The sequence below is a fragment of the Peromyscus eremicus genome, chromosome 2 (assembly GCF_949786415.1).
Source record: "Peromyscus eremicus chromosome 2, PerEre_H2_v1, whole genome shotgun sequence".
Taxonomy (NCBI): Eukaryota; Metazoa; Chordata; class Mammalia; order Rodentia; family Cricetidae; genus Peromyscus; species Peromyscus eremicus.
The window spans coordinates 79,823,643-79,838,040 of NC_081417.1; the positions used below are offsets into that span (position 1 = coordinate 79,823,643).

The 14,398-nt window shown below is 52.5% G+C and overlaps 1 protein-coding gene across 7 annotated transcripts in view; it reads left to right on the top strand.

The window, feature by feature from the left end:
- Rgs3 (regulator of G protein signaling 3) overlaps nt 1-14,398 on the top strand; it is a 140,910-nt gene that overhangs the window by 70,506 nt on the left and 56,006 nt on the right. For all 7 annotated transcript variants that reach the window (XM_059254443.1, XM_059254440.1, XM_059254444.1 and 4 more), the window contains 3 exons: nt 44-127; nt 6,178-6,289; nt 13,037-13,080. In XM_059254443.1, coding sequence (XP_059110426.1) covers nt 44-127; nt 6,178-6,289; nt 13,037-13,080 — 240 coding nt within the window. The remainder of the gene's footprint in view (nt 1-43; nt 128-6,177; nt 6,290-13,036; nt 13,081-14,398) is intronic.

Here is a 14,398-nt window from a genome sequence, read left to right on the forward strand (position 1 = left end):
CAAGCTGCCCTTTGCACTCCCACTCAGCGTGATTGGCTTTCAGCCCCTAGATCTCTGTAACCCCGCCCGGACTCTCCTGCTGTCTGAAGAGCTGCTGCTGTATGAGGGGAGGAACAAGGCTTCCCAGGTAAGACGCGCCCAGCCTGGCCGGCTTTCCAGCTGGACTTCCTTGCCCACTCATTAGGCCCCTCACTTTCTCTCTGCCACCTCAGGGTGGAGACCTGAAACTTTTTCCAAAACCCTGCCAAGTGGTCACCCAGCGTTTGCTTGCCCACTGGTTACTACGACGATCTCACTGCCCCTGAGAGTCGATCATTGATATGGTCAAAAGGTACCTCTGGCCCCTAAAGACATCTCGATGTTTATCCTGGACTCCTCTACGGAGGAGAAAGAGGACCGTTTACCCCAGCCGAGAGAAGTACCCGGAAGATTAAAGTTACTAGCCAAAGAGAACTATTAGAAGAATGTTGGAGGCTTTCTGTATGAACCCAACCCCAGACCCCCTTCTCAAAGCTCAGCCTGTCGGCACCCCTCACAGCCCCTCAGCCCAGCTCCAGCCCTGTCAGCAGAGGTCAGGGGTAGGGTCTGTGCCACTCTTCCTGGGAGCCAGCCTCTCTCTAGCTAGGAGACCCTCCCTCACCCTCACGGTTGGCCAGGTCCCAGCTCAGTCCAGGGATGGAAACAGCTTAAGAGACATTGGAGCCCTGGGATCTGGCTGTGCTACCAGGAGGTCCTGGGGTGAGGGCAGGGTGCTGGCTGCAGCTCAGGCCCGATGCAGAGCTGATGCAGATCCAGGATGAGTGGCTGCTGGGATCTGTGGAAAGATCAGGAAGCTCGGAGGCAGGAAGTCTAGATCTAGCCCCAGCTCTGTTCCTGGCTTCTGGTGACATCAGTTCTTTCTATCTGAGTAATGGGTTTGTGCACGTCTGAGGCAGAGGGCAGGGTCTGAGGCTGGCCCCTTGCAGCCTCATGGTCCTGGGCACTCTGTGTGACTGGCGCTAATACAGGAAGTTGGCTTGGCTCTTGTTTTGTTGTAAGCAAGCAGATTGGAACACCTATGTTCCAAACGAGTACTGTCTCTTCCACGGGAGCTGCCTGGGGAGACAGTGTGCTTGTCCCTCCCAGGCTGATCATTTGTGATTTTTGAGTGTGATAGGACCCTTCGCAGTCTTGTTGTGCATGACCCAAGGGCGTAAGATGCTGGAGCAGTCAATCATCAAAGATTGACCTGGGTCAGTAGTTAGTTCTGTTTGTTGTCTTAGACCAAAGAAAGTTAATGGACGTCAACTCTTCAAAGTATGGAGAGCAGAGTGTAAGCTTTACTAGGAAAGATTACAGAACAGTGAAAAATTGAGGAAAAGGAACCTAAACTCCTGAGAGCATGTTTGTGGTGTGTGTGTGTGTGTGTGTGTGTGTGTGTGTGTGTGTGTGTGTGTCCCAGGGAAGAAAAATCCGTTGGCTTTCCTTTGTTTAGGTTTTATGAAACAGTGGCAGAAACTTGACCAAAAGCCAACGTAGTCTCTGTTGAGGTTGGTTAATTCTCTGGGCTGTCATGGGACAAGCCAATGGAGAGACCACACACTGTATACCTATCCTCTCCGTCCGACCAGGGAGATGGACAGTGGCGTTACGCTCACATGCCCACCCAGTTATGGGTGATTGAAGCCCCGCTCTGTTCACCTCTGCCTTTAGCTTTGACCTCGGCTCTCTGAGTCCTTGGTCACTTGACCTGGCCCAGCTACTTTCCAACCTTGCAGGCATCTCAAGGGCTGTTAACTATGCTAAGCTTCTCTTATTTACAGGATCAGCTTGCCGCTTTACCATGGCAAAGGGTGTTAACTCTATCCCAGCCACCAAGTTACAGTCTTTTGTGGTTACTTCCTTGTTTATGGGGTCGCCTAGAGTGTCTCCTAGGAGGAAGCTTCTTGTTAGAAGCCATCCAGGCTTACAATTTAGTCTGTCACAATCAGCTGCCTTAGAATCAAGGACATATGAAAGAACAATGGCTTCTTATATAGGTTCTGAGGGGCTCCTGGAGCCAGCGGCCTGCCATGACTGGCCCAGAGCCCTGTCTCTCCTCTTATTTATCTCAGACCCAACTACAAGCCCCAGCCACCGATTTAACTCTTAACCTTCCTTGCAGCCCCCGCCTCTGTGTCCACCGCGGCATAGGTGAGCACCCCGCAGCTCTTTCCACTTTCTGTCCGCCCAGAGCTTAGCTCCTGCACCCCTGGGGTTACTGACATCACTCTTGGACCTCTCTTTGGAGAGCTTTATTAGGGAGTTCAGCCTATCGACCTCCCACTTGTTCCAGTGGGAGAGAAATTCCAATGGGAGATGGGATCTAGGTTGTAAGAGCGAAAAGTCCCTTGGGGCTGGGTTTCGTGCATACGTGTGTGGTGCAGGTAAGGTGTTCAGGGTCAGAACTGGAGAGTTGTGACTGCATGTTTAGTGGACCCAGAAGAAGCCAGTTAGGGATAGCAGCCACCTGGAATATACTCTTTCCTGTCTTGCTCACCATTAAATCCACAAACATTAGGCACTTACTGTATAGCCTCACTGCTCATGCGTACTACAGGCAGGATCCCATGCTACATACATGATCCCAATCATCCTGCAGCATCCTCACCCCAGGAGAGGAGAAACACGATGAAGAAACTGAGGCTCCCATGACCGGATCCAAGAGTCTCAAGGCTGGTAGAGAATGGAGCAAGGATTAGTGCTCGGTTCTCTGGCTGGGGAATGCTTTCCATGATCCCTGATGCTTTTGGTATGTTTTTTAAAGACAAAGGAACAAAAGCCAAACTATCATAACATTTCACCACCACCCCCAACAAATGTACACGCACACAGACAGACAGACAGACAGACAGACACACACACACACACACACACACACACACACACACATACATCCTTGCCTCCTGCGTCCTTTGGAGGCTGAGAACTAAAAGAGGCCCCCTCTTTAAGATCGAAGGAGGTGGTTTGAGGACAAGAAAATTAAGTACATCCATTCTCCTCGAAGTAAGATCGCAGCCACATAGGAGTGCTTTGATCTCATCTCATGTTCCTCAAACTGAAAATGGGAAGCAGCTGTCCTGGGCGTTGGGTAGCTTCTGAGAGCTTTAGCACCCTTGAGCCCCCAGGAGTCACAGATTCTAGTTACTTCTGTGTCACTCTCCAGGGAATAACTTTTCCCAAAGTGGTTTCCGAATGAGCATGGCGGCCTCTCTGCACAGTGGAGTCGTTAACTGGAAAGCGCTAAGTAGTCGGGAGCTCTGCATTCCTTGAAGGTGCACCCCCTCCCCCCCCCCCATCCCTGCAGCATCTCTTCTCTGAGCATGCTGATGTTAGGGAGCGGCTGGGGTCCACAGCACCAACCACTCGGCCCCTCCCGTCCAGAAGTCACAAACTTGCCGGGTGCACGCCTATCCAGATCACATTGGCGCTTTGTGGTGGCCTTTATGTGTGTGTGTTGTTTTTGTTTTTCAAGACAGGCTTTCTCTGTGTAGCCCTGGCTGTCCCAGAACTTGCTTTGTAGACCAGGCTGGCCTCGAACTCAGAGATCGGTCTGCCTCTGCCTCCCAAGTGCTGGAATTAATGGCGTGTGCCGCAACGTCAAGCTCATGGCAGCCTCTCATACATACACCCTGACAACAGCTCTGGTCATTGAGGATTCTTGGCTAGGTTCCAGGAACACTATGAGGCCCAAGATGTCACACCCTCACTTTCACACTGACTCATCCAGGTTTACCATTAACTAAAGCACCAAGGTTCTTAGGGTGCTTTAGTTAATGGCCTCGTGGCCTGGTTCCCAGGAGAAGGCTTTGGTTAGGCCACTTGGAAGAAGTCACCCTGGAGTTGTAAGGATTCTGTGACTGTCTGGAAACTCTGGGAAATACCTGTGTCCTAGAAACTAGTGAGAGAAAGACTGGAAAGGCCCCGGGGCCAGTGGTGGAAGGCAGCGGGTAACTGGGCTGTGGAGACGGGGTCACTACTTCATGGGCGGTGAGGCTCCTGCCTGTGGGATGCTGGGGAGCAGGGATCACAGGCTTTGCTCTGGCATTCTTGCTGTCTGCCTTGCCTCCAGCCCTGTGCCAGCCCTGTGCCAGCCCTGTGCCAGCCCTGGCCTTTGCCTGACCAACCTTGGGGGGAAATTTTCTCTCATGCCTTAATCACTTCCTGTCTAGACCATATTCTCAGCTCTGGGAACCAGGCTGGGACCGTGGCCTGGAGTTTTTCTCACCTAGTTGTGGCTCCTCCCACAAGTCTTCCATACAGCCCCATGCCTTCCCTGCCCCCTTCATTTCCCAGGCTCACAGACTTCCTTTTCCAACCTTTTTCCTGCCAACTTCCCTATGCGTCTGGAAGTAACAGCCAGACCTTCCCTGATTGGGGGGCATGCTTTTGTGGTAACATGTGGGTTTGTCTAGAACAGCAGCTCCTTGACTTTGCAGGCCCCTCCTCAGACAGTCCATTATGTCATTCTCCTGAGCATTCCATCATTTTCCTTCCCACACTCACTGAATTCATTGTCTCGTCTGCTACGGGCACAATACCACCTCTCTGTCGAATGTGAACCTTAGGAACAGGCAGGCCTGTGGAATGATCCCTAGCTGTGTGGCTGTGGGGCGTCACCTAACCTGTCTGAGCTGTGAAGGGCGATGGCACTGTTGAAGGAGTACTTACTTATAGGGCAAGAGAAGGTGCTCAGCAGCTGGGATGCTGTATGGAGACTGGGCTGGGCAGGGCCCATTATTAAGAGCCCTTCTAGCCAAGAATTGTAGAGCTTTTGTGTTGGGGACTTCTTGGAAGGGGACATAGCCCTGAGATAGCCTACTTAAGGACATCCCTGAATTGTCTCTGTGGTCCTAATTTCTTCCAGCTTCTCTGTTTGCATGGCGCTCAAGATGGCAGGTCGGCCATCTTACTTACATATGTATATATATATATATATATATATATATATATATATATATATATATGCATGTGTATATGTATATATGTTTGTATGAAACATATATAATGAATACAAGCTCCCACCACATAGCCCAGGTTAGCTCAGAGCTCATTGTGTACCCTAGGATAGCCTATAACTCTCAGTTCTCTTGCTCAGCTACCAGACTGCTGGGATTGTACATGTATACAACCATGGCCGCCTTCTTTTTTTTTTTTCAATTGCAGAAGTGCCGCTGAGAACATCCTTACATGTTCATGTTTATATATTCTTGTATTTCTGTAGGAAAGCCTCAGAGGTGGGACTGTGGGATCACCTTTAACAGCTTGCTCGCTAAATGTCAGCATGCTGGCTTTTTAAACACGGTTAACAAACCACATACTCACTGTGCCCTTCAAGATGTACCAAGCCCTTCTGGCTGGTTCTTCTTGCTTCAGAAGAGACGGCATGTCAGATTTGGCCCCTCAAAGAGGAATTCCCATAATTAATGATTCATTATTATTATTATTATTATTATTATAGAATCTGAAATTGGACTTTATGGCTTTAAGGAAAGGCTACTGTAGGGCAGACAAAGGAAAGAACAGTGTAAACCTTAATGGACATAGAGAACCAAGTGGATTTTTTTTTTTAGCATAAAAATATGCTGAGCACATCTGTCAGTTTACCTGTAATGTTTAAAAATAGCCTTTCCTTTGTTTTTGGAGCATAAAGGAGATTAGCAGATTCTGTAGAAGCCTGTGTCAGAATGTCGGTAACTGCTGTTTTCTTGAGCCTATTTCTCATTGGTACACTGCAAAAATATCCGCTAGGAATTTGGTAATGTTGCTTGGTGATGCTTCCCTTCACATTACAGAGGGCTTGTAGAAGAAGCTTGAAGGAGTCAGATGTGGGGTAGGGTCTTGAGACACCTCAGGGCCTGAGTAAGGCTCTTCCAGGTTAGGTGAGCCTGGGGGCTATGGCTATAGCGAGGCCAGCAGAGCTGTCCACTATGAAGGCAAGAACCATTGCTTCTGTTTTGTTTTGTTTCTACTTCGGGTGGGGGAAGTCTAGAAAACTAAGGGACAGATTGGCCACCCCCACTGCAAGGCAGGGTCACACTTCTGGTTCTGTCTGACACAGCACGGGTGTGTTTCCTAGACCTCCAGTGGACCTTGTGGCTCCCTGCGTCCTGGGGGGACAGCAAAGCGGACAGTTGTGTTTGCTCTTTCCCTTAACAGGTGACACTGTTTGCCTACTCGGACCTGCTGCTCTTCACTAAGGAGGACGAGCCAGGCCGCTGTGACGTCCTGAGAAATCCCCTCTACCTCCAGAGTGTGAAGCTACAGGAAGGTAAAAAGGGCCTGGACACCCCAGGAGCAGCGTGATGTCCAGCTGGGGACTCTCTAGAAACTTGGCTGCCAGTTTCAGTGGGGCGCTGTTGGGTCTGCCTGGGGCTGGCAGATTGTCAGGTGTCGTACCCTAGGCCCACAAGCCTTCTGCTATACCTTGATCTCTGTAGGAGGTGTCTATCCTAGGGAGCTTCCAAGGAGAAGGGTAGGGAGAGCTTTGGACTCCGAGACCTGTGTTCAAGCCCCTCGGTTCGGCGTGGCCTCGGGGAAGTGACTTAACTTCTCTGAGCCCGTTTCCTGTAAAGCGCGATGATGATAATAGCACTTCAGAAGGTTGTTGGGTTAAGTTAGGTCATTTCCGTAAAGTGCCTTGCTCTGAGCAGGTTTCCAACAGAGGTTTCTTGACAGTGGTCTGTGGACACTCCCTTTTCTAGCCAGCTGTGCGGGCCCGCTCAGAGCCTTAGGAAGCTGGAGCATGCCTGAACATCAGCAGCAAGCTGGGAATTTCTAATCCAAAACTTTCCATGGCGCCCTGGCCCACCGGGGACCAGGGAACGGAAAGCCGGCTGGGAGTATCTGTCCAGCGGCAGGCTTTGGCGCCTGAGGTCTCAGCCGAAAAGGGGCTCGGTTTCCTCTCCCAGATTATGCAAACAACAACAGACCTGTGTGAGCTCAGGGCAGCTGGGGCACCGGAGGAAAATGTTCGCTGCGAAAGAATTCTGTTTTGGCGGGTTTTGCTCCGGAACTTCCTGACTGCTTGCAAAGCCGTCCTGTGTACTTGGTGCCCTGGCCTCCTTGGGAACTGGCATCCCCATGGGAAGCCCTTCACGGCCGGCCCTCCCTCTCTAGCTCTGTCCTGCTCAGGGGCTAGGGTGGCTACTGACAGGAGAGCATGGGAGGCCACTAAGGGGAGAGCGAGACACCCCCCCCCCCCCAGGGCCAGCTGATGGGGCTGCAGGAAGAGCAGGCCTCTCAGCTTCTTGGGCACTGGCTCTGGTATTCCAGATGGTGCCTCTCTGCCCTCCAGGGAGTCCGCACTTGGCTTCCTGCTACCCTCCCACCTTCCCCTGCGCTCACATACTCACACGACGCGCTTTCTATAGTCGGCCTGGCTTCCCTGCCCCCAGCTCAGCTGCTCTGGGACCTGAAGGAGCACCCAGCAGAGCAGTGCTCAGTACCATGCACTAGGTGCACCAGGACCTGAACCCTGACTGCTGTGCACGCTAGAGGTCCAGGGACACAAGCCCAAAAGCCTCACTGGCTCAGCTTCCTGCTAAATGTAGAAGGAGAGAAAGAATTAGGGGGAGGTCTGTTCCAGGTGGCTGCCTTTTGGGTGGATCTAGGGTGGAGGGTAGAGAGAGCAGTGGCTGTAGGATTGGGGGCCCAGACAGAGGTTCACCGCTGTAACAATATGCTTGTAACCTCTGTGGGCCTTTTCCTTTTTCCTCTTCCTGGTTTTCCTGCGAAGTAAGGATTCAGTCAGCCCTTTGAATTCCCTCCTGTCTCTGACACCCTCGGATGGAACCCCCAGGGCTCCTGGGAGAACTTGACCAGTATTCACATCACCCTGCTTCCAGACTGGGGTATAGAGGTTAGCGCTAGCTGGGTTTCCCTTCCGGGAGCCCCAGGGCCTGGACTTGAAGTTTGAGGGGTTTAGACACACTCTCCTCTACCAGGCAGTGATGTTCATGGTGGATGGTAAGAGCCTAGAGGTGCAGAGGAGTTCCCCAGAGACTCAGTGGCTTGCAGATGTGGCCTGGGGCTGAGACCGTGTCTGCCGGTAGATGATGGGACAGCTACATGAAAGCTATGGGTCAACTACATGAGAGCTAAGGGTGAGTGACCCAGGCAGCACATCTCAGACAAGGTGACCATGGACACGAGAGCCTGTGGGGGTGGCATGGAGATGTGGACCTGTACTGGATTTCCTGGGGAGACCACAGGCTTGAGGGGGTTTGCGAGTGACCTCTGAGAACCCTGGAGCTGCTGAGATGGAAGGAAGAGGCTAATTGGCAGGGCACTCAAGGCGCAGGATCTAGGGCTCAGATTTCTTTCCAGGCATCAAATGGAGCCTTTGTGGACCCCCGACCCTCCAGCTTCCCTGAGATAGGTTCCATGTTCTACCGAAGTCCAGTGCCCCCTTGTTGCAGCAGCCAGAGTCAGAGCTGTGAGGCCCAATGTTCCAAGGCTGGTGCCATTTCCTGGCCCCTCCCGCAAGCCCCAGAGGCCCACTACTACAGCAAGTGAGGCTTTTCAGAGGTCGTTTGGGGTTTGTTAGCTGGAGTGTCTGGTGGCAGAACAATCTCTAACTAACCATGGTGTGAGACTCCTAGGTTTCATCTCGCTTTCAAGTCAGTATGTATGCAGAGTTCAGTGTAGGAGGGGGGTCAAAAAGTTGTTAAACAAAAAGGCATCCAGCTTGGCAGGCTGGGGCTGGCAAATGCTGTTCCCTGGCAGGGCAGAATCCACCCCACTCCTGGGACCAAGGACTCTCTTGTGACTTGCTAGGGCCTGGCTCCACTCAACCATATTCCTAGGACTCAGAAGGGAGCAGGGCATACATTAGGTGACCAACGGATGCTTGTTTTTGTAAACAGTGAATGGCTAAGAGGAGACCAGAGTGCTGCCTTAGCTTGGCAGCTGCGGTGTCTCCTCCCCCAGAGCTCCAGATTCGAGGTCACTCCTATGGGGACTGCCTCCTCCTGTCAGCGTCTCCCAAGGTTCGTCAGGACTGAATGGCGGTGCGATGGGAACAGGTGGAGAGCTGGTGCTAACTAACAATCGGGAGATGTCCCGACATCTCCGGTCAGCCGGGGCCCATTGTGGTCTTGCCTGCTGGTTTCGCTGCTCTTTGTGTTTCTGCCTCCCTGACAGCCAGCATCACGCCCACGGTGTGTCTTTCTGGCCTTGCCTGTTCTTAGACATGACCTGGAAATGTCTGTCTGACTCATGGGCTCTCCAGGCACATTGGGAAGCCAGGGTCCCAGCTTGGAAACTCAGCTGCCTCAGCTCCAGCTGCTGGAATGCTTGCTTGACATTTCCTAAGGTGTCCTCCATGGCTACCTCAGTTCTGGCCACCGCAGTGAGAGCTGTGGAAGAGGCCTCTCCACTCTGGAGCGCCTGGCCGGCTGGAACCACAGACCTGTGATATAGGATTAGGAGTCCTGGATTCAGATCTCGGCTCCGCCGCTTACCGTCTACGAAGTTTGCTGTGCCTCCCTGGCCCTGCCTTTGTATGTGGAGAATGCAGACAAGAGTTCTCTGGGTCTGCCTCTACCAGTGGAGAAGGTGGGGTGACTCTCAAGCCACCAGAAAGTTGTTCTCTGGGTAAATGATGGATGGGGAGACACGGGCCGGGGAGCCCTCTCCGGCCTCCACCTAGCCCACGATGAGGGAACCTCCGGCGGCATGGTCTATGCATTACATGGTGGGAAGTAAGGCCCACTCTGGAACCAAAGACTCCCTGATGAATTCCAAAATGGCAGAGGCAGTAAGTGTGGTTCAAGGAGAACCCCCTACACACACCCACACCCACACCCACACCCCCCCACACCCCCACACACACGTACGCTGTCTCGGAGACCCTCTCTTCGAGCAGGGCAGGGGTTCCCTCTGCAGTCTTCCAGAGCTGCAGACACTCCTCCCTGGCACCCTCAGCTTCCCCAGTTTGCCGTTCTTTGCTGAGGCTCTGAGTCATGCTGAGCACGGCTCCCTTTCCATTCCTGCTGTCCTGCCGCAGCCAGCACAAGGCTGTGACACGGAACAGATGCCAGGGAGAGTTTGCAGCAGCGCGGCCATGTTGGAGGGGGCGGGGCTGGTGTCAGAGCACAGAGAAGCTGTCATTCATCTGTGGCTCCGACACAGGGACTGTCTGACAGTGCGCTTCTCCAACCTCGGCTCCCGCCTCCCCACGGCTCTTGTCCTTAGTCCCACTCTGTACTTCTAGAGTCTCCTCTCCTCCAATTGCCTGCTCCCCAACCCAGGTTTCTCTTACTTTCTTACACCGATGGTAGTGGTTCTCCTTTAGACTAGGGTCTGCTAGGAAACGTTTCAGTATGTTTTCCTAAGCAAAAGAACCCCCTCCCCTTGTCTCTGTCTCACCAACACAAGGAATCCACAGAGGCATTGGGATCCAGTTTCTTTTTTTTCCCCTTTATTTAATTAAATTTTTTTTCATTCATTTTACACACCGATCAAAGATCCCCCTCTTCCCTCCTCCCACCCCCCAGCCTCCCCCTCCCAACCCACCCCCCACTCTCACCTACAAGAAGGCAAGACCTCCCATGGGGAGGCACATCCAGTAGAGGCCAGTCCAAGCCCTTCCCCCTGCCTCAAGGCTGCACAAGGTGTCCCATCATAGGTAATGGACTCCAAAAGCCTGCTCATGCACCAGGGATGGATTCTGATCCTACCACCAGGGGCCTCCCCAAGCAGATCAAGCTACACAACTGTCTGGCCATGCAGAGGGCCTAGTCCAGTCCCATGTAGGCTCCATAGCCATTGACCCAACTTTCATGAGTTCCCTCTAGATTGCTTTGGTAGTCCCTGCATGTTTCCCCATCATGATCCTGATGCACTTGCTCATAGAATCCCTCTTCTTTCTCTTTGACTGGACTCCTGGAGCTCTGCCTGGTGATTGGCTGTGGGTCTCTGCATTTGCTTCCATCAGTCACTGGAGAAAAGCACTGTGTTGACTGTTAGGGTATTCACCAGTCTGATCTCTGGGGCACTCAAGTTCAGTTCAGGCACCCTCTCCACTATTGCTAGTAGCCCAGGCTGGGGTCATCCTTGGGGATTCCTGGCAACTTCCCTAGCACAGGCTTTCTCTCTGTCTCCATGATATCTCCCTCCATCATGGTATCTTTCATTGCTCTCCCCCTCCCTCCCTGTTCCAGCTTGACCATCCCATTCCCTTATGTTCTCTAGGGGTTACGGGATGGGATCCAGTTTCTTAAACACTACAGATTTCTGAGGCAGGGCTGGCTCCCTCTTCAACCTGTTTCCAGGTGGGGAAAAGTAGAAAGATTTAGTCCACGTCCAGAGTGAACCTCCATTTACTTATGGGACATTTTTTTTTCTGGCTCTGCCTGGTGGCTCCTGCCCCTTGGGGCATGTCTACTCTCTTGCTTGAGGAGGTCTGGTTTCCCCTGGTTAGATCTCTACTCCCTGCATTTTTAGAGCTTGGTTTGATGTGCAGTCTGGTTTGACCTTGTAGGCTTCTCTTTGTGACAGACCCTGTTTAGTTTGATGGTTTCTTTGCCTTAAGTATGCATTGAAGGGAGTCCTACTGGAGCCTGGCATTTGAGAGGCTTGCTGTGTAGTGGCTGAGTGTGAGCCGTAGAATGGGGCTACAGTTCCCCTTTACTGCCTGGCTGAGTGACTTCATCTCCTGGGTCCTCTATTCTCACATGAGCTAAGGATGCTAGGAGCCCTGCCTCCTGGTTGTCAGGAGTGCATACAGAAACAAGCACTCTCCCACAGAGCTACTCTGAGCCCTTGAACTGACTGGTGGAAGCATTTGGGGCAGCAGTTGGCCCAAATCACAGTGGTACTCCAGGGTCCCTGGCATTTCAAGTGCTTGCTGTTACATGTGTTGGATAGTTGCTTTCCTCAAAAATGACACCCTGCTCGGTAAAGCCAACAGCTGGAAGTGCAGGGGGTTCCCCACCCTCCCAGGCCTGTGTCCAGATGAGTGCTTTGTGGAGAGTGTGGCCGAGTCCCGAGGAGAGGCTGAAGTGAGCAGGCAGATGTCCTGGGGGGTGCTCCTGTTTTTCTCTGCTCACTGGCACAGCTCCATCTCCATGCCACACTGTCCCCACCTCCCAGCTGTCCCCACCTCCCAGCTGTCCCCACCTCCCAGAGCTCCCTTCCTTTCTATCTGGAGTTCTTCAGAAGTGAGACTCTTCCCAAGAAGGGAGGGGACAGCCCACTGTCCCTCCCTGTCCTTTCCAGTTTTGTAACTGGCTGAGTTTGCCATCCTAGACCGGCAGAGGCATCCTGAGAGAGTGCCCTGTTGAAAAGCTGTCTCCCAGGATGCATAGAGATGGGATTCTTGGAGACTGTCCCTTCTTGACCCCTGCTTCCTTTTGTGAGCAACAAGGCCTACTCAAGATGGCTCCCTGTTGAAGTTCAAAATAGCAAAGATGGTAGAGTGTTTAAGGCAGTGTTCTCAACCTGTGGGTCTTGACCCCCCTGGGGGCTGAATAACCCTTTTGCATGGATCACATATCAGATATCCTGCATATCAGATCTTTACATTACGATTCCTCACAGTAGCAAGATTACAGTTATAAAGTAGCAACAAAAGTTTATAGTGGGGTCACCACAACTCAAGGAACTGTATTAAGGGGTTTCAGCATTAGGAAGTCAAGAACTACTGGTTTAAGAGAAACCCCAGAAGTGTGCTGCCTCTGTGGCAGAATTCTGGGAAGAAGGAGTCCTTCTGGGATACAGATAGTTTCCTGTACTTGGCCATTAGAGGTCAGAGGGTCTCCTTCTGGGAATGGGGCTCCAGCATTCCCTGGGTCAGGCTGACCTGTAGGCAAGAGCCTTTCAGCTGTGCATCGCTTGGACGCGTGAGTTAGTGAGCTCTGCTCTCGAGACCGCTCTGCTCCCCACACCTGCCGGCTCCTTCCTCTTATTCGGGGAGTCAGCACACACAGCCTCCTGGGTGAGACAGCTGCGCTCAGCGAGACTTTGACTGTGTAGCCAATTCTAATGTGAGTCTCCCTTTCTGTTCCCTTCAAAGGTTCTTCAGAAGACTTGAAATTCTGTGTGCTGTACCTGGCAGAGGTGAGTCCCTCTCTCCGATTTGGAGGAGAGTCGAGTGTGATCTGGTACTTGAGCAAAGAGGTGGGACTAGGCTTGAGGTTGGCCTCCATATAATCTCGCGACGACCCAAGACCGTCAGGGACAGTTTCTTGCTCTGTAGAACACAGCCAGCCCTGCTTACCTCTGTGTCAAAGAGCAGCTATGGCCCCCGAGATACCCTGCTTGGGACCTCTGGTGCCCCTGCACCTGTAGGCATCCTGAGGGCGTGGCCCGACAGCTGCACGCTACTCTGTTTATTTATTTACTCGCCCTTTTTCTGGAGAAGGTTCAGCTCCCACGCCTGCCTCTTTCACCCTGTTTTTCCAGGAAGTACCACCCATCTCCCTCCTACAAAGGCTTGTCAGCGTTTCAAAGGCCTCAGGTAATTGTACCTTCACCTGGGCCAGACAGCGCAGGCCAAAGCAAGCACCACGCGTCTGTGTTTGGCTCCGAGTGATCCCCACGGGAGGGACTAACACTCTTGATGATCTCTGATTAGAAGCTCGGGTAGGCTCAGACAGCTCTACCTTTGGGGAGCAAAACCAAGCAAACAGCTTTTTGCTCCATGTGGTTTGGTAGATACAGCAGGGCTTTAACCAGAGAGGTCCTTGGTGATGAAAAATCTGAGGGTCAAATTCTCTTCAGTTTCCTGTGTAGTTTTCTGTCCCTAGCCCTGTTCTGCTGACATGTGGCATCTGTCCAAGCCAGGCCCACCCCTGCCCTCTGCTGCCTTGTGTCTTGCCAACTGTCCTGAGAACCTGCCTATATGGATGGGGAACGACCTAAAGGGCCAGCCGAGAGGCATAGACCTTTCTGAGAAGGAGTTTGTGCCATTTGGGATTGCAAAGCATTCCTTAAGTTCCTGGCTAAGAGGTACACCTCTTTGAACAGACCCCAGGGACAAGAAAGGTTACTGAGAACTTCACTCGAGACTTGCCCGGAGCTGCCAAGAGACAGCAGAAGGGTGTCAAAGTAGAACTGGGGACTCAGAGGCCTGAAAGTAGACCTGCAGGCACCTCTGTGTCAGCCACAACCCAGCCCAGGCCCAGGGGTGGCTGGGAAAATCCCTTCAGCACTCGAGGGTGTTCTGTTCCACAGAGCCGAGTGAGCCAAGCACAGACAGGAGAAATGGTGCTGGGGCTGTGCCCTCTGGCCCCTGTGGCTTCCCGTATGCTTCACCAGCTCCTGAAATGAGGCTCCAGGTTCTCTAACAGCAAGAGAGCTTCCTGCCAGACTGGTGTTTTGTTTTCCTGGAGAAAAGCGCTTCTGCCCATTGCTTCTAAGACCTCCTTTCTAGTTC